The following is a 20,718-nucleotide window of genomic DNA, read 5'->3' on the forward strand; positions in this document are numbered from 1 at the left end:
TGTCAGCATGATGGGGCCGAAGAGGATTACGGTGAGCAGGACTTGGGCATGATGGACACTAAAAAAGTTAGGAAGAGGGGGTCCGAACCATCTGTGCAATTGGGACCGGTGACAATCCCAAAGGATACTCAATCTCCGGCAGGATCACAAGGAAAGATGCTTGCACTGCTCCCCCCACCGGTGCCTTCAAGCCCAAGTTCTACATAGGAAACAAAGAGAGCAAAGGTGGCGACGGAGACGGAGAAAGTTTCAGCGGTGAAGTCCATGTTGCTAAGCAAGATGGATCAAAAGTTGGTGGGCCTGAGTGACGGGCACCGCCGAGCCCAATGAGTGTTCTCTGCTGGAACTGTCGTGGCGTGGGCAAAGCCGCGACGGTTCATGAACTTCGCGATTTCGCGAGGAAATTTTCCCCTACCCTGTTATGTATCGTAGAAACCCAGTTGGAAGGATCTAGGGTAGAAGCTTTAGCCAGAACACTTGGATACGATAATGGTTATGATGTTAGCAGTCATGGTAGGAGTGGAGGTATCGGTTTGTTCTGGAACAATGAAATAAATATAGAGATTTTGGGTTATTCTGATTATCACCTTGACTGCTCGGTCCTTGAACCGGGTGATGCTCCTTGGAGATTAACTATAGTTTACGGTGAAGCTCAAACCCACCTGAGATACAAGACTTGGGATACTTTGAAAAACATGAGTACTTTGAGCAGTCTCCCGTGGCTCTGTGTTGGTGATTTCAATGAAGTGCTACATCCGGATGAGCACGTGGGTGTCGGGCAGCGTAGCAATGCGCAAATACAAACCTTCCGAGATGCTATTGATGTTTGCATGTTGCTGGACATTGGCTATTCTGGAATACCATGGACTTTTGAAAAAAAGGTAACGGGAGGAACTTTCACAAGGGTGCGCCTTGACAGAGCCCTGGTGTCGGCTGAGTGGCAAGCACGCTTTCCGTTGGCTGATCGTACACACCTGGTAGCCGCAACATCAGACCATAGCCCGATTTTGGCCAGGTTGAACACGGATCAGAGAAGTAAGCAGAGTGCGGGCTCCTTCAAGTATGAGGTCATGTGGGAGGGTCATGAATACTGGAACAGCATGATAGCTGAATCGTGGGATGCGCATGGAGCTACCGGCTGGGTGGAAGAGCTCAGGGCTAAGCTAGCTGCGGTGTCACGTGATTTGGGCCGATGGAACAGAGACACGTTTGGGAGTGTTCGCAAGGAGATAAAACAGCTCAAGGACGAACTTGAAAAGCTTAGGGCGGACGCCAGCCGTACTGCACCAACGCATGTTGAGATGAAAATCAATGAGAAGCTTGTGGAGTTGTATCACAGGGAGGAAATAATGTGGAGGCAGAGATCACGGGTGCAGTGGCTTACATCGGGTGATAGGAACACCAAGTTTTTTCACTTACGTGCAAGTATCTGGCGTAAGAAGAATATGATCAAGGCGTTGCAAAATTCGCTAGGGGTTATCACTGATGATCCTGAAGAGTTAAAGGCTATGGTAAATGATTTCTATAAGACTTTGTACACTTCGGAGGGGGTTAGCGACATGGAGAGAGTTTTAAACTGTGTCCCAACCAAAGTCTCGGCGGAGATGAACGACATGCTATGTGCCCCCTACTCAAATGAGGAGGCTAAGGCAGCCTTATTTCAGATGTTCCCAACAAAGGCGCCCGGTCCTGATGGCTTTCCGGCACACTTCTATCAGAGACACTGGGAGTTATGTGGTGCAGAGGTGACATCTGCTGTTTTTAGGATTGTGAGAGGTGAAGAAACACTGGAAAGTATAAATGACACCATCCTCGTTTTGATCCCTAAGGTAACAAATCCTTCAATCTTGTCACAATTTAGGCCTATAAGCCTTTGCAATGTCCTATACAAAATTGCACCCAAGGTCATTGCAAACAGGCTGAAGCAAATTTTGCCGGAGATCATATCCGAGGAACAATCAGCTTTCGTCCCAGGCAGGCTTATAACAGATAATATCATCAGTGCTTATGAGTGTCTTCATTTTATGAAGCGCAGCAAAGCGAAGGCTAACAGTTCTTGTGCTCTTAAGCTTGACATGATGAAGGCGTATGACTGGTTGGAGTGGGACTATTTGGAGGCAATAATGGGAAAACTGGGCTTTGTTGTGCCCTGGATAAAAACTGTCATGGCCATGGTGCGGTCTGTTTCCTTTTCAGTTCTATTTAATGGAGAAAAGCTTGATCAGTCTGTACCAAGCAGAGGTATAAGGCAGGGAGATCCGATATGCTCTTACCTTTTCTTAATTGCAGCGGAGGGCCTTTCGTGCCTTCTGAAAACCAGTTCTTCGTCATCAAACATTGTAGGATTAAAGGTGGTACCTACGGCCCCAGCCGTGAACCACCTTCTTTTCGCAGATGACAGCCTACTGCTTTTTAAGTCAGGGAACGAGGGGGCAGTAGTGGTATCAAACCAAAAATTACTTGCTCTGTTAAGTTTATCTAGCTACCTGAAAAGAAACTTGTTGCTGCAGCACAGACTGATCATCAACGCACAAAAATACAATTTTGTACACATAGATTGGAATCAGAAGCATTTCATAATAAACTTCATGGAGAAGGGCAAAAATAATTTCTTTGCAACGAAGCATTATGTTTTCTTGCAAAAAATTGTGAAACCGCATGTTTGTAACTCAGTCGTTTCTGGGCAACAAGGTGCCTAAAAAGATGGCAGTAACTTTCCAGTAATAATAACTACTATCAAGCTAAGCCGAGCATAATGAAATTAGACGTGGTAGAAATATTCTGGAGTCGCACCTGCTAGGCTGTATAGAGATCAAAGCAACAAGCTCATGTACAGTATGAAATATTACTTCTAGCGTCCGCAAAGAGAAAGAACGGAAAATAAATATGGACTGGAAGTATTTCTGATGTCGTACACAGAATATAAAGCAAGGAACAAGGCAAATAATGATCCAGCCCAGCCCAGCCCATTAATCCTCTCTGCTCCTTCTCCACCACCTCTCGTCTCCGTCGGCGCAGGCAAATCTGGCTCCATCTCTTCCACGCCTCGGCGTGCGCTCTGGCGAGGAGAACAGCAGTTGCCCCAGGCCGGGGTGCACGCGGCCGAACCTTCCTTCCATCATTTCTTCCTTCCTCCCCTTGCCGAGGAGGACAGTGGTTGCCCCTCCAGGTCGCTGCGCGCACGGCTGCCGAGGAGGCTTTCAGAACTCCCGAGCTGCAGGTACATCGATTCATCACCTGTTATCACCCCTTTTCTAAAAAATCACCTGTTATCACCGAATTTGATATGAGAACATTACACAGAAGGGAGATTGATTATTTACGGGGGCACTCATGCGATGCATATGCCGATTTACCAAGCAGCTTGGATTTTCGTGAAGCCTCACCATAGGCCGATCATCTTATACGGGACAGAGGAGACCAAGTGGAAATACTCCCCACCTTCTCTGCATCGTCTTGCCAACTCTGGGCAAAAAAGTATGCTTAAGCGTTCGAGGGCGGGCAACCGCTCCAGGAGACCATGCGGGAATCCCTTCATATCTGACTCAGTAATCTTTAATTCCCCAAGAGAAGTGAGGCCATCCATCCCATCAGGCAGCGCTTTCAGGCCACTGCACCCACTCACATTGAGACTCCTCAGCTTAGCTAGATTCCCAAGGTTTGAAGGCAGCTTGGCTAGACTTCTGCAGTCTGAAATATCCAATTTCTCCAGGGACAGCGGAAGGGTACCCTTTTGATGCGACCACCCATCCAGTTTGTCACAATATCTGATACACAGGACGCGCAGGCGATCCAAGAGTCGCAGTTGCTCATTCGGCCAGCAGACAAGATCACTGCATCCATCAATCGTCAGCTCTTCCATGAAGTGAAAGCATTTCCAAAGCATAAGCTGTGATATGGACAATCTGAAGCTTGTAACCAACCTGTTGGGGCCTTTCAGAGTCAAACACTTAAGTTTTTCAAGAGGTCCTTGAGCTCCCTTTATTCCTAGAAAGCTGACAGTGCGGGTCGTTGAAGTACTTGCAAACTCAGGGCAATTTTCTATTTTTAGCTCTTCAAGCATTGGGAATGTTACCAAGCTATCACTAGGCATCCCCACACTATTTTCAGACCATATCTGCAGTCTTGGTAGGTCAATCAACATCATTCTCTTCAACCTTGGGAAAATTTGCAGAGGGCTAATGAATCCAGATTCCACATCAAGATTATTACATAATAATGTTGTCAGGCTATCCATCTTCTCTAAGAGCAAAATCTCTAGAGATACCGATAGCCAGACTACAGGTATACTCTTGCATTTTGGGCAGTCAAAAAATTTGAGTTCTCTCAAGCAGTTAAACATTTGAGGGTTTCTCATCCACTGTGATATTTCCAGGCCACCATATCCATGTATCTCCAACTTTTGGATATTACTGTTAGGCTCTAATCCCTGAAGCACTTCTTCCACATCTGTAGGCTCATCATCTATTTGTTGGTCCCAAGAGAACAACAACTCACTTAGATTTTCCTTTTGACAGAGATTGGCTTCTTTTGCATTCTCCCCACTCTTTATGTTGCTCAAATTCACTAGTTCCAATCTATTGCTAAGGTGTTGCAAACCTTTGAGTTGTTCTATCCCAAGGGAGTATTTAACCAAAAACTACCACAATTCGCGGAAACGTGACAGAAAACTACCACTTTACGATTTTGTCCCGAAAACTACCACTTTTTTATTAATCCGTGGCAAAAAACTACCAAGTGTGAAAACTGCTCGCTTTGCCTGGGTTAAACCCGAATCTGACTGCCCGACCCCACACATAAGCGGGCTAAAAATGCAATCGAGTCCCTAGTTTTTCTTAAAAAAAGCAATCGGGTCCCTGAAAGAAAAAAAAGAAGCAATCGGGTCCTTGCTGGCGAGCTCCTCGCCGGAGCCGGCCAGCACCACGCCGGCGAGCTCATCGCCAGGGCCGGCCAGCAACACGCCTGGAGAAGATGGCTGCTGGCTGCGACAGCCATGGCCGGCGGGAATCAGCAGCGGCAGCGGGCTGGAACCGGCCGTGCTGCTTGGCTGCTCCCCGCCCGTGCTCGAGCTGTCCGACGGCGCGGAGCTCCTCCTCCTCCTCTCTGCTGGGCGGATCTAGGCAGAGCCGCGTCCAGCCGGCGTGGAGCTGTCTGGCGGCGCGAAGCTAAGCTAGGCGCGTCCTGGTGGCGTCCGGCGGCGCGGAGCTAAGCAGGTGGCGGGGCGGAGCTCCTTCACCTCCTCTCTGCGGCGGCGCGGAGCGTAGCAGGAGACGGCGGCGTGGGTGCTGCGTGCCGCGGCCACCCCTCGGTCGTCGGCTTGCACGGCATCGCGCGGGACCTCCGCAGCGGGCAGTGCAGCCTCGTCCTGGAGCACGTCGGCCCAAGCCTCGGCCACGTCCTGCGCGCTCGCCGCCGGCCGTTCACGGAGGAGGAGACGTGCCGCGTCATGCGGCAGCTCCTGAGCGGCGCCGCGAGGATGCACGAGCGCGGCATCGTCCTCGTCGGCGGCGAGGGCGCGGTGAAGATATGCGACCTCGGGCTGACCTCGGACTGGATTGCTTTTTTTAAGAAAAACTAGGGACCCGATTGCATTTTTAGCCCGCTTATGTGTGGGGTCGGGTAGTCAGATTCGGGTTTAACCCAGGCAAAGCGTGCAGTTTTCTCACTTGGTAGTTTTTTGCAACGGATTATTAAAAAAATGGTAGTTTTCGGGACAAAATCGTAAAGTGGTAGTTTTCTGTCACGTTTCCGCGAATTGTGGTAGTTTTTGGTTAAATACTCATCCCAAGGCCATATCCAGTACCCACAGCAAATGTTGTTAATATGTGAAGGTTCTTCAGTAGACCAAAGTTTGGAGACATACTTTTGAGACTATAACAACCAGAAAGATAAGGATGGATGAGCTTTATCAATCTTGCCATGTTTTCTGGTAACTGCTGCAACTCCTGGCAATTTATGAGCGTCAGTGTTTGTAGGTTATACAACATACATATTGAATCTGGTAACCTAACGATGTCAGACCCGAAGAGGTCAAGATACCGTAAATGTTTTGAATTTATGGTCTTGCAAATGACAGCTGCAGTGGGGGAGCAATGCAATGCTCTTAGTGATGACAATACCTGTTGCAACTCCTTAATATCCTTGTGCGATTTGCTCAGAAAATTATAATTATTATAATTAAAATCCATATATGATTCTGAAGAAGCTAACAAAGTGCGGAGGTGTGTTCTGCCTTTGCATAACCCACTGATTTGTTCCAGTTCAGCGTCTGAGGTTTGCAAGTGACAAACATCTTGTAACAATGCTCTCTGCTGAGCCAGTTCTTCTATACTTGCACATTCATCAGTGACATCTTTTGCTAGATCATGCATTAAATCATGCATTTTACAGTTAATAGTCACATAACTTCTTGTACCATCATTGTGTGTTTGCTCCTGCTTATCTTCGAGGAAGGACCTCCAAACCAACTCATTGAAAATGAATTCTCCTCTTGTTTTCAAATCAATTGTTCCCTTCTCTTGAATAAAACCATTTGCCATCCATAGTTGGATCAATGTGTCCTTGTCCATCTTATAATCCTTGGGGAAAACTGCTAAGAATGCAAAACATTGTTTGATTTCAGATGATAGGTGTCTGTAGCTCAACTTTAGGATGGACATGATCTCATCTTTCCCTCTAACATTATCGGTACTATTACTTTCTTCGACGGCCTTCCATTCTTGTACTTGTTGATATGAACCTAGCAATCCACCCATTGTCTTGAGAGCAAGAGGTAGCCCCCTGCATTTATTGACAATACGTCTCCCAATGCTGACCAACTCTGCTTTCTCCTTCTCTAAACTGTTGCTATATGCTTTTTGTGCAAACAATTCCCATGAATCTTGTTCACTCAGACATGCTAGCTTATAGGGTTGAAGGGTCTGCATTATAGAGCCCACTTTCTGGCTTCGTGTTGTGACAACTATTACACTTCCTGGTCCACCAACAGAACACAAAAGAGGCTTCAGGATATCCTCCCATTTATTCTCATCTTCATTCCACACATCATCAAGCACGAGCATAAACCTTGTTTGGCCAATGACTTGCTCAAGTTGCTTTTGCAGTAGTTCAATGCTGCCAGGATGGTAACAACTTCCATTTGCAGCCAATTCAATGATGGATTTGACAAGAGCAATGACATCAAAGTTCTCTGACACACAGTGCCACATCTTTAACTTGAAATGCCGGTGGACCTCTTGGTCATTATATACCATCTTAGCAAGAGTCGTCTTGCCAAGACCTCCCATCCCAAAGATGGGCAACACCTGCACTTTTTGCTGATCTTGCTGGTCCAACAGCAGCTTCACCACCACCTCCTTATCATCATCTCTCCCAAATATTTTGGTAGAGTCATCCAGTTTGGAGTGCGTCTGCCTCCAAGGATGTCGCTGCTCATCCCTATGTTCAGAATTCTCCAGGCCAAATTTGTTCATCTCCTCAACCAACGTATTGATCTTCTCGAGGATGTTCTTCAGTTTCTTGCTCATTTCAAAACGGAAGAGCAGTGGGCTGTGGGGGGTGACGTAGCTGAGCACCTTGCGGGTAGTGGACTTGCTGATCTTTGATTGGCGACGCAGAGCCTCGTACTGGAAGTCGTCGAGCACGTCATCAGCCTCGTAGGCGACAGACTTGAGCTCCTTCATCCAGCTCTTGACATAGATATTTGTCTCGCTCCTCTCCTCCGCATTGTTCAACTTGCACACGACGGCTAGGAGATGGCGCTCTAGCGTTCGGCGGTCATCGTTAAGGCCACACATGCGGGTCATGGCCTCGACAAGTGCATCTGCGGCCTTGCCGGCCACGCCACGCACAAGAGGGAGTAGCAGCGACTCTGCCATGATCTTGCAGATCAGAAGAATAGGTAACTGCAGCATTTGAAAGAACATAAGAGCAATTAAACACTGACAGAACACCGAACAACCTTGTTATCTTCCTATGGAGCCAGGAACTGCTCCTAGATTCAAAGCATGACTTACCGCCTTGCAACCCTCATTCTGTTAACTTTATGTATTAGTTCCACTAGCTTAGCTTGTATAGCTCTAGTACACACACACATAAAATTTCCATGTTATGTAAAGCTAAAGAAACAGAACACGAACAGCCGATAAAGAGCAAAACAAGGTAAGGATTGAGGAGAGCATTCACCTTAACAACGCCCAAATTTGATCTTCGGTGAAAGAGCAATGATACTGTGGCTCGTTCGTCGCCTGCCCCGTGCAGATGTCTCACGCGTCAAGTTGGTATGGGAATGGGAGGTTGCTGGAGAGAGAGGATGAAAGCAAATGGAGATAAGATCAAGGAATCCAAGAACTATATGTTGACTGGTACGTGTACCTACTGGTGGTCCCTCATTTAACTATGCGCCTCTGTTGTTCAATATTTCTATAATTTTCTGCAACTTGCATATATAAAACAATTGTCTGTACCGTCATCACAAATGATTCCGACCGAATAATGCATCATTTTCTAACTTGAAGATTGGACGATAAGCGAAGAGATAAGAATATACATGAAACTACTGCAAAGACTGGTTCAGCATGAATGGGCAAGACATTGTTTTCTATATCTGTCACTTGTTCTATGGTGTACATGGCACATGGACCTGGTAATTGATCCGTATAAATTTTTCTTGCTATATAACTTAACTTTTCTTCTTCTATTGGCTACTGCTCCAGGACAATTGAAAACCAGAAATCTAACGCAGGAAGAATTTCTATGCGGAATGTGTTAACTGCATCGATATTTTTTAGTCCCAAAACGAAAACTTGGTTTTAATGACGGCTACAGAAGCACATGAGTAGACTATTATATAGGGTACCTGGAGTAAGATAAATCATCTGCAGGGCAACAAAATATGGCTGGAGGAAAATAAATGTCCGTTTTCTCACTTTCAGTCAATATTTTTAGAGAATGTGCTACTTGCTGGAATTCTTCCTGTGCAGGAAGCATGCGACTGTTTACTGAACTCTGTAACCTTCTTCGCGGTTCTATAGGCGTTCCTCTGCAGCCCCACAGGGTTCTATCTGTCTTCATAATGTGTCTCACCTTCGCAGGTGAATCGATCTGAGCGTAGTCCGTGGAGTCGAGGTACAGATGAAGGAGCTCCATAAATATGGTGGAAATTGCTCAGAAAGTTGACAGAAATACATAGGGGCTTTGACTTGCGAGAAAGACCCACGAAGCTTCCTAGAAACATTATACCATTGTAATTTGGTTACATTTTCTACAATGATGGCGACATATATTCTAAATCCAATCAATTCTGACCTGCTACCTCGTCTCTTAGCTACGCATCCTGCCAACTTTACGATTAAATTTAACTGATCGATAAGCTCCCCTAATCAACCACCCCTGCCGGCCTGCACGGAAATCACATAGTAGTAGTAGTTTAATATATACATAATTATGTGCTTTATTAGGTTGTGGCTGCACAGCACCCTTTTTACATGTATATCCCTTGCAAAAATATTACAGTACATGTTTCCCCTCTCCTCTCGGAAGCCGTATATTTCCGCTGCAAGAAAGGTAGAGGAAACTTCCTCATACATTATACTACTGCAATTGGGATTGCATTTTGAGCGACAAGGCCATTTTCAGCCTGCAACCACGTTGCTTAGCTCTGAGTCCTGCCATCTGCAGCACGTCAATCTAATTGATGGCCTCACTCTCATCAACCACTCCATTTATCCAGCTAGAGCTGGATGACGGGACCAATGTGGGTCAGGATCATCTTAGGGCCCATATCTCGAATTATTGCAAGCAGTTGTTTGGCTCCCTGGTGTCCAAATTTTCTTCGATGGATGAGGTAATCAAAAACATTGTATTTTGCTTATTGTTGTGCTTGAACACACAAGCATGTTATCTTGTCACTTACATAGGAATTGTGGTCAGATTGCAACTTCACCAACAAATGCCCATCTTGGTGCAGTAGAAGATCATGTGTTGCATGATTTTCAAATGTGCTTTATGCCTGTATTTTGCTTGGATTAATATAATTTGTATCCATAGATATTGTAGTTCTTTTGAAAATTTCCACATTATGTTTGGCATGTCTAGTTATATTCTGTCAAATTGAAATTGTACAATATGTCTAGGAGGATGTCAATTATGCAGTTTCGGTATGTCTGAATCATGTCTTACAAGATGAAGTTGCTAGCTTTCTCTTTGTCTTTTTGTTTTACTCCACACATATAAATATGCCATTTTCTCATATTTATATGTAAAGTATTCAGTCAAACATGGACTGTAAGTGTCACTTTTATAGGAAAAAGAGCTCAGAACTGCATACACGTTGAGAAGCTTTGTTTTCAGAAATTGTGTCTCCTACAAAAATATAGAAAGAGGATAGAAGCAAATAGAGATAAGATGAAGAAATCCAAGAGCTGTATAAGATACGTGTACCTAGAGGTCGGCCCTCATTTATTTGCACCTATACGCCACTATTGTTGAATATTTCTGCAATTTTCTGCAACTTGCATATACAAACAATTGTTTGTACCATCGTCACAGATAACTCCAACCAAATAATGTTCAACCCCCATGGCCTGCATTATTTTATAACTTGCAGATAGAACAATAAGCGAAGTGATCAGAATAACATGCATGCAACTGCTGCGAAGGCTGGTCCAGCATGTATGGGCAAGACATTGTTTTCTATCTGTCATTTCCTATATAACTTAATTAATTTTTTCCATAATTCTCCTATTCTGTTGGCTACTGCTCCAGGAGGAATTGAAAAACAGAAATCTTATAAGCAAGAAGAATTTCTTTGTGGAATGTATTACCTGCATCAATTATTTTCAGGCCCAAACGAAAACTCGGTTCTCTACCTGAGATTTTTGTTTAGCACACTAACTTTGTCCTCTAGAATTTAGATCACCAAACAAATAACGGTTTTATCAAAGGCTGCAGGAGCAGGTAAGTAATTAATATTGTAAAGGGCACCTCAAATAAGATAAATCATCTGCGGCGCAAAAATATAGCTGGAGGAAACAAATATCAGTTTCCAAACCAGAAGTGAAAAGTCTCATCCTCACGTTCATTTGTCTATTGCTACTTGCAGGAGTTGTTCCTGTCCAAGCGGCATGCGACTGTTTCCTGAACTCTGTAACCTTCTTTGCGGTTCTATCAGCATTCCTCTCCAGCTGCACAATAAGGTAAGGTTTATATCAACTTCACAGTCATCAGGGATTCAGGGTTCTTTGTTGTCTCATTGATGTGTCTCAACCTTTGCACGTGAATCGACCTGAACATATAGAACGGGTGGAAATTGCTATGGAAGTTGATGGGGGTTTCGACTTGCGAGAAAGGCACAGGAAGCTTCCTAGGAACATTATACCATTGCAATTTGGTAACATTTTCTACGATGATGGCATTGTAAATTCTAAATCCAGTCCTTTCCAACCTGCTACCTCGTCTCTTAGCTACACATCCTGCCAACTTTACAGATTTGTTTTAATTGAACGATAAGCTCCCCATATCAACCACCCATGCGGGCCTAGCTGCAGGGAAGAAGTCATACTTGCTAGTCCTCGTCTTCTAATATTACACGTACATCCCTTGCAAACATATTACAGTAAATCTAATTGATGGACGAGAAAGATATTTCCGCTCTCCTCTCAAAAGCCAGATATTTCCGTTACAAGAAAGGTCGAGGAAACTTCCTGATACTCCCTCCGTCCGGAAATACTTGTCGGAGAAATGCATAAAAATGAATGTATCTAGAACTAAAATACATCTAGATACATCCATTCCTCCGACGAGTATTTCTGGACGGAGGGAGTACATTATACTACTGCGATTGGGATTGCATTGAGGGACAAGGCCACGGTTTGTGATGAATACAAACACTTGCAGCCTGCACCAACCGAGTCCTGCAATCTTCAGCTCGTCAATCTAATTGATGACCTCACTCTCACCAACCACTCCATTTGTCCAGTTAGAGCAGGATGACCGGACCATTGTGGGTCAGGATTAAGGATGGACACGGTCAGGCCAGGTCCGGTCCCTGAACAAGCTGTCATTTGGACCACCAGGAGTGTGAACCGGCCTGGCCCCACTCGGCTAGGCTCTGTCTCGGGCTGGAACGAGCGGCTTGCTGGAGTTCATCAACGTCGATAGGATATATACCTAGAGAGCTTCAGTGGGCAGGCAGGATACTTGTTGTTGTTTTTTTTGCGAAGAAGGCAGGATACTTGTTGAAGCAGTGGGATATCTAAATTTTGGCCAGCAAGCAGATAAATTCAAATACATAATGAGACTAACATCACAATATTGTAAGGGGGTATAAAACTAACTGTTTATTACTAGTCGACAACCCGTGCTACTGCACGGGCTAGTAAGTTTTGGAACATTATAATATTGTACATAGAGAGTTTTATTAAGTATTGTTTTGTCTAAAATATTGTAGAAATTAGAAATGCAAAATATTTATATTTCTATTTACTATTTTGCTACCTACACAAAAATTGGAGATGCCGTTATATATATTTAACACCACCTAATTTTGTTAATTACTAAATACATATGAAGATGTATTTTTGAATTTTGTTTACATATCATCTATGATTTTTCTCTCTACCTGTTACTATTGGCACAGTTATAATTACTCCATGATTCTGCATGCATGCGTGTAGTCAAAATTCAGTTCAAACATGGTGCAAGAACCGTTCTTTGAGGTTAGTTTATGTTGATAACTCACTACCCCTTCCACGTTCCACAAACCCATGCCTAACTCGTCGATGCCCCTACCGACCAAAGTGTTTATCAGTTTCATAGGTCAGTGACCTCTGCGCATTGATAAAGGTCGCCACTCACTTGAAGCTTATCCTTGTACATTTAAAATAGTTGGAAGGTAACTGAACTTCTTAAAGTTTGTTTCAATCTCTCGGAAGCCATCTTTGTACTTTTTTATTAATTCTCTATTTCTAGTTTTCTGATTGAATCTACTGTTCTAGAAGCCATCCTTATATTTTTTTTCAATTTCAACATGAAAGTTCAAAAAATTGCTTGAATATTCTAAAATATCACCCTTTTGTAGTCCACATATCCACATATCCCCTTAAATTATTGGAAACCCGCATGCAAGATTTTAGATGTTTTACTCTGTGTACATTTAAAAAAAATCATCTAGCCAACCAATATGTGCATTTCTCCTTTTTGCTATTAAATTATTATTTTTATTATTTAAGTGCTCGTGCATTATTGTGGTCTTATTCCTTACTATACAATTTAAATGGCATGACAGACTTCCGAAAAACAGTGGGTTTTCTAATGCGTTTGCACAAACTGGAAATTTCAATTTTTTTTACAAAATCTAGGATTTGCTTATTACTATATTTGCAACACAGATTTTGAATTTTTTTATCAATTTTATTATCATTTTCAGAAAACTGTGTGTACGTTCCAGACGAATTATGGAATTGGTTTGTGGACGGGATTTGTTTTGTACATGCATATATCCCTTATAGTTTGTTCAAAAAAATATCCATTCTGGTTGTGTGCATGGGGAATTTATGGGTGAGAAAAAAGTAGTTCACGTATCTAGGTGTATGCCCACACACAAATTGTGAAAAAATATATACATTGATTTTTCGTAAGCAGAACAACGTTGATATGTGACAGTATATTGCTGTGGACTCCTTGCATGCATGGTAACTTCCCTAGTACGTTTCCAGAAAAGATATGGTTTTTTTTAGAAATTATTGTTTGTTAGGTGATTTTAGCTTCAACGTTTCCCTTTTCTCTTTTTACAACCTGGACATTCCTTTCCACTTTTTCTTTTTGAGATAATGGACGTTCCTTTCCTAGTGTAAGTACTTTGGACTCTTGGGCCTATTGGATATCCATTAGAAACGTACGGGCTAGTAAACATGAGGTGGTACAGTTTTTCTATCTCATTTAATCCTAGATGCACATTTAAGATCTAATGGTTAAATTAAAGTAGTTTTTTAGGATTAACGTGGAAGTTCGTATGGTGCCTCCAATTAGTAAAGGACTAGTAAATACTAGTCGACAACCCGTGCATTCGCGCGGGCTAGTCTGTGAATTATAATTTTACATTAGTGCAAATGTATTTTTCAAACAAATTTAAATGTCCATGTTAGAGAAGCTCCTCACATTATATTTGTCAGAGTAGTTCATTGACAGAAAGTAAAAGTGGTTTTCTTTCAGAACTTCATCACCGTTGATTTGACAATAAAATCTTGTTCAAAGCTCATGTTATCCTATTACTTATGCAAAGTCAACCAAAATTTATAATAGTTTTAAGTGGCCGATTGATTGAGCATTTATTCACCTACTTCTCCATGTCCTCGAGCTTTCGCTATAATCTGGTGGTTATAGTGTTGTCAGTTTAGTTTTTGAAGAGAGAGCATACAGTTTTGTTCGCTTGAGTTACTATGAGTTGGGCCCTTCAAATGGAAACATTGAATATTCGTATAAGTATATATAGTATTAGCAAATAGCATTTACCTAACACTTCATATAATTTTATTATGAAACATTCCTAACATCTAATTTGTCGATGCAAACTTTTGAAGTTTAGAATCATAGTCACTACTCATGACCTTTTCTTCCTTTTTATATGAACTTAAATTTTATGTCTACTAAGATAGAAAAACATAGAAAACTTACCAAACACCATCACTATCGAAATATATATCTAGTAATTTGCATTACTTGCGCTTTGAAGACAAATAATTCTACCCAAGTAGCTGCAATCTTCAATCCACAATATGATTCCTCTCACATGAAGTGAGGTGCAAAAGAACACACCCGAAATTCCTACATGATTTAAAACAAATTCAGTAAGAAATGTTATGATAACTCAAAAGTATTTGGAGATAGTGAATGAGCTTTAGACGGTCATGTCACACATATTCCAAATCAAATGTGCCTGTCCTTAGTTTACTCAACATAAAACATAACTAAGTATCATACATGGCTCCTTGAATTAATTGCATGTGAAACAACAAATTATATTTTTACAAACATTTATTTAATCAGAAGAGACTTCTTTAATAGCAGTATTGACGAAGGGAGTACCTCAAAGCCCATAATCGGCACAATTTGATTTATGGCCGCTATTCGGGGCCCTTCTGAATACAACATCCCTAAGAATTACATAGGGACATGACTTCAAGCTTGGATAGCGGAGCCAGACAGGCTTGACTATAGCTTTGTCCCCACATGCAGGAGCCTCCATGTCAATACTGTATAATCCAAAACATCAGTAATCCTGGAAGTAGTGTATTTAAATTTCATAACCTTATCGGAATACTTACTCTAATTCCTGAGTGCATCTGAGTGCTGACACAATCATGTTAGAAGACATAAACACAAACTGTTAGCTATTATGGATGAAGGCAAGAGAAAATATCATGCCGATTTATAATGCCTTCTCTTATGGCAGTGCAGCCATGTAGTTCCTCAATAATGACCATGGCCTCGTACAAGAAATCCAAGTGACCTTTAAATTTGATTATTAACGGGATCAATCTATTGATTGTTTCTTACCATCCACCATCACGATCAGCAGCACTTGGTCCTTTAACTCTTATATATATAGTCCGACATGCCTTGCCAGGTAATCCGTTTCGCCCTGTTACTGTTGTCTGTGTATTCAACAGTTTGTCATGATGTCCCTGTTTACGTAGCCTACAAAACATCAGCTTGAGTAGCGTGTGATACTCAGTTCTAACAACAAAAGAACAGCAAGGCTATTAGAAGGATCTTTCGATCTGCTTCTAGGTATGATTACTTTCCATATTTGTGATCAACACCTTGGAATTGACGCCCTACAGACATATGTGTGCCTCTGTTCATCATGGACGACCTGTACTATGTTTCATCTGACGAAGACTAATCCATGAAAAACAAGTATCCTTTTAGTCCTCAACCTCCAACTCATCTCGTGAATCGGCATCTGCATGCCCGTGAACGTGATAACCACCACGGTGCTGCCAGCATGGTCCTGGATACCTCACACAGCCCCGACGCCTATGGAGCGGTTTCGTCCATTGCAGCTCTGCAGCAGCGCGTTGGGGACGGGATCAGGCTTGTATCGTCGGCCAACATTGATTAAACGAACCAATATCTATCTTGGGTCTTCCATATATGTGATCTAGTTCTGCATGTGCATGTTTTTTTAGTTTTGACAGATCTGAAGGTTATCTCAAAACATGTAATTAGTGTAGAACAACAAGAAGGAACAGTTTGAACAACGGGATATGAACTTTGGTCTATTGTTATGACATTCAAATCATGGCCGTAGTTTCTGTCCGTTTGATTAATTGCTCCATATACATGTTAATGGATCTCCCGCTGATTACACTATTCAAAAAATATGAGCAAAGAGAAATTAAACAAAACAAATGCATAATTATCATATGGATCTGTGAATAGCCTGTAGAGCCTGCAGCCATGCCTGGCAGTTCTGATTAGAACACCAAATAAAAGACCAGACAATACCTCCTCGTCAAAAGGCTGGAACACGCCATGGGTGGCACTATCTCCCGCAGGTGCTACCAGCCTGCGCTTGTGGATGGTGAAGAGATTGAAGATTCTTTTTTATCAAGGTCTCAAAGAGAAAAGGGCGGAGAGAAGAGGAGATGGAAAAAAGAGAAAATAGGGAGATTGAGATTTGAGACGGTCTCAACGGCAAGGGCATCTACCTCGTACTCCTGTCCACCAACTCCACCTGGTCGTCCTCCTCTTCCTCCTGAATGACATCGTCTTGGTGTGGCTATTGAAGCAGGCTCTGCTTTTGGTGGTGGTGAACAGAGGCAGAGATGAAATTGACGAAGCAGGGCCTTAGGCGGCCACCATGGCGATTCCATAGGTGGAGGAAGGCGATCGCTAGACATGAGAGAGATCACATAAAGATAATAGGTGCCGAGGCGGTGTACCTAGAAGAATCGATCTGAAGGCTGCAGCACGACGGGAAGAAAAGGAAACAGAAGATAGAGATGGAGGCCTAATTAGGGCGTGGCATAGTCAATGATGAAGGCCAGCAAGAGATTTCTTTTTCTGTTGACATGCGGCTAGAGAAGTCCAGGAGAAAGGGGACATGTACGGGCTTAGAAAATTTTTAGGGAGGAGTTTCTAACATCTAAACCGTAAAAATTTGGTTCCATCAGATTAACGGTTCCTAATTTCTGATTAACGTGCTAATTTCTTGGGAGTTTGTAATTAGTATAGAAGATAGATGTATAGATAGATGTATAGATAGATAGATAGATAGATAGATATATAAGATAAGATATAAGATAGCTAAAAGTTCTTACAAGACAGATTGGAAAAGAGGGGACAGAGGGTTCTGCATATGAAAAGAGAACTCCTTAGGGCATGTATAATGGAGGCAGCACCAAGGTGCTGCCCCAGCCATCCACATGGATAAATTTGAATGAAGCTATTGTTGTATGCCACTACCACCCAATGGAAGCTACTCTATGTGATGTCATCATCAGTATTGTTCGCGCCGCTTCCCTTCTCCCGTTCCCGCGCTTCCCTTCTCATTTGCGCCCTTGCGCCGCCGGCTTTTGTTGGGTCTGCGTGGTCCTGCGGGGAGTGGAGCGACCGATCCCACACCGCGTTGCCCGAGCGGTCGCCCCGTTGCTTTCGTCAAGGAGGATGCGAGCTCTTGTGCAGGAAACCGCTTTGCTCTGCAGGCGATAGGTTTGATGGATGTGGCATCGGGCAGGTCGATGTGGCGGCTGGGGCACCGATACAGACTGGAGCATTGGCCATGCCCTTACTCATCTCTGATTTTGGCGTTTTTGCAATCACAAAGATACCATTGTATCATATTTCTTCAAAGAATCCATGTTTCCTTCAATTTCACCATGTTGTGAATCTTTGTTGCGTAGAATGAGAAATGAAAGTAAATGTTATTCAATACACGAAGCACATCAGAATGATTTCCCTACACGTCCATATAATCATGAGATGACCACTTGGTAACTACTCCCCCCTATCAAAATATAAGACGTTTTAAACTGCAAAAATGTCTTATATTTTGATACAGAAGTAGTGTTCCATAGGATAAAGAAACATAAAATCATTGGATATATATTAGTGCAAGATCATATTCATCATCCAAACATTATTATATATCTAGTCTACACCCTATGTCTTGGGGATCGAATGGTTATCACAACCAACAATATTTACAATCTCATTGTGCAACGATTTTTCAAAAATCACAAACATTGTTGAATTTGGGAATAATATTAAAATCATGAATAAAATTTAATTCCTGAGCACTTTTTGAAATTCAGAAAATATTTAAAATTTGAATATTTTTTGAATTGTGATCATTTTTTCGAGATTCTTGAACTTTTTAAATTCGTGGACATTTTTTGATTCGGCAAACATTTTTTCAAATCTTTGGATTTTTTTGAAATTTGCGAACATTTTCTAATAAGCGATATTTTTTTAATTCACGAAAATTTATTTGAATCATGAACATTTATAAAATTTGTGAAAAAAATTTACAATTTTTTTTTGAAAGGTAAATTTATTTAACTCACGAGCGATTGTTTTTGAAATATGGGAACATATTAAATTTGTGAACATTTGAAAAAAAACGAGAACATTTCAATAAATCCTGAAAAAACTCGAAATTTAATAAAAGACGCAAAAATAAAAAAGGAAAAGAGAAACAAAAAAGACCCAAAAGAGAAAAAATGAAAGAGAAAAATGAAAAAGGGGCCCCCATCCGAGCACATGGGCAGGCCCAAGAGCATGCACTTGTTGAGCGGGAGGTGTGCGTTTCCCGAGATCACTAATTGAGGAGCGCTCCCCGCAACGATTAGTCGGGGAGCGCTCACCGCGCGCCAAGTGTCACGCGCGGAGCGCTCCTGAGATTTTTCCGATGCGCTCCGCGCGCGACACTTGCCGCGCGCACGGCTTCTCCCGTGATTTCCGGTTTCCGGTTTCTCTCTCTGGTTTTTTCTTTTTTCACTTTAGTCCTTATACTTTTAATGTTTTGTAATACCTTTTGATCTGTTTTGAGATTTGTTTCTCTCTGGTGTGGGCGAACCCTCGTCGCGCACTATTCTTTCTTTGCCGTCGTCTCCGCCCGTCGCGGCCGCTGCTCTTGTCGCGTGGTTACGGCGGCAGCTGTTCCGGCCGCCGCGCTTGTTGCCTGCTCTTACATCGGTCCTTCTTTAACGTCGAGCGCGCTTCCCCGTTCGCGATATCTTCGTTCCCTACTGGTTGCCTTCGTGGGTTCCCTATTTCCCTTTCTCGTTTCTCTTTTTGTTTCTATTATATTTCCTGGATATGGAGATTTATGGGGTAGTTACGGTGGGGAACACTACTAGGAAAAGGCCTACTAATGACGCACCGGTTTTGCCTACTAATGGCGCACTACCAGTACGCCATTAGTATCACGCCACTAGTATTTTTTACTAATGGCGCTGGTGCGCCATTAGTATCTGGTATACTAATGGCGCACCACGCAGTGCGTCATTAGTAAGTAACACCATGCGCCATTAGTATGCCTCCCGGGGGGCCATATGTAACCATGTGCTTTGTCATACTAATGGCGCACTCTATCGTGATGCGCCATTAGTATCCTTTGGCATACTAATGGCGCACCTTGTGGTGATGCGCCATTAGTATGAATATTTGTTTTTTTTTACTTTTCTAATTTTTGCACAGGTTACAAAATATATTATTGGACAGAATATAGACAGCAGCACACAACAACAGTAGATTCATCAAATACAGTAGAAGATTAGTCTCCGAATACAATTCATCATATTAGTCTCCGAATTCAAAAGACCGAACAAAGATAAAACATTACAAGTGTCAAGACCGCGAGTATCGAGTTTGTCTTCACATTACAAGTCGATATCGATCATCTAAACTACCATCACCTAGAAGAGAGCTGCGGTCATCACGATGAGCATCATCGCGATCAAACTGGTCTTCATCCGGTTCCTCCAACGCTCCCTCCTCTCTCCCGCTAGATAGCGGGCGTATCTAGATCTGGCCTCCGCCCTAGTGGTGTACCCTTTGTAACTGTTACCGCTGAAACGGTGAACCCGTCTCCGACACTCCTCCCAGTCGTCGTAGACTCCGGGAACCTTACCCTTGTACACGACATACGACGGCATCTCTATGCACAAGCCAAACAACAGACAATACATAAGCAATATGTAAGTATGCAACAAAAGGATTGCAAGAGAAAAGCAAGACATTAATAGCACGATTCATGGTCCTAGTAATAAATAGCATCGATTACATCTAAGTTGAACGACTGTCCAAACCAAAGAGACATACGAATTCATTAAAGTTTAATTACAACATGAGCCAATCAATGTTTTAGAACTACACATCACTACTTTCGACTCGACTCATCGGACAGGAGCGTGGATGAAGCCGCCGTCTGTCGTGATGGTCATGAAATCACGGTCGTTGTCGCCCTGCATTTGTAGCGTTCCATCTATCTCACTGTTGGAAGGTTGATATCCGAGGAAGAACTGCCCCGAGGTATGAAGGACATCTTGATGGATGATGTCCGCAAACTCTGACTGGATGCGAAAGAATTCTTGTCTGAGGTTCGCGTCCTGGATTGCCGACAAGGTCGCGGCCCAATCTTTGAGATTATCTGGTAGCAGAAGGTGATGATGGTCCCTTACGATCGCCCGCATGTGATGGAGGGCGTAGTAG

At 42.9% G+C, this 20,718-nt stretch overlaps 1 protein-coding gene and 1 long non-coding RNA gene across 2 annotated transcripts; both read right to left on the minus strand.

The window, feature by feature from the left end:
- Positions 1-2,806: 2,806 nt before the first annotated feature.
- LOC119288264 (putative disease resistance protein RGA1) lies at positions 2,807-7,904 on the minus strand. Its single transcript, XM_037567895.1, has 2 exons — positions 5,780-7,904; positions 2,807-4,611 (listed from the first exon to the last, which is right to left on the minus strand). The coding sequence occupies exons 1-2, from the start codon at positions 7,875-7,877 to the stop codon at positions 3,383-3,385; spliced, it is 3,327 nt and encodes a 1,108-aa protein (XP_037423792.1). The 5' UTR covers positions 7,878-7,904; the 3' UTR covers positions 2,807-3,382.
- Positions 2,807-8,333, minus strand: LOC119288265. Its single transcript, XR_005141145.1, has 2 exons — positions 8,185-8,333; positions 2,807-3,214 (listed from the first exon to the last, which is right to left on the minus strand). It is a non-coding gene; the product is annotated as an uncharacterized LOC119288265 (long non-coding RNA).
- Between the last annotated feature and the right edge of the window lie 12,385 nt (positions 8,334-20,718).

Source organism: Triticum dicoccoides, chromosome 4A (assembly GCF_002162155.2).
Source record: "Triticum dicoccoides isolate Atlit2015 ecotype Zavitan chromosome 4A, WEW_v2.0, whole genome shotgun sequence".
Classification (NCBI taxonomy): domain Eukaryota; kingdom Viridiplantae; phylum Streptophyta; class Magnoliopsida; order Poales; family Poaceae; genus Triticum; species Triticum dicoccoides.

Coding starts and splice junctions, on each gene's coding strand:
- LOC119288264 (XM_037567895.1), bottom strand. CDS start 7,877: ATGGCAGAGTCGCTGCTACTCCCTCTTGTGCGTGGCGTGGCCGGCAAG. Junction 4,612..5,779: donor TGGATATGGCCTTGGGATGA/GTATTTAACCAA, acceptor CCCTTGGGATAG/AACAACTCAAAGGTTTGCAA.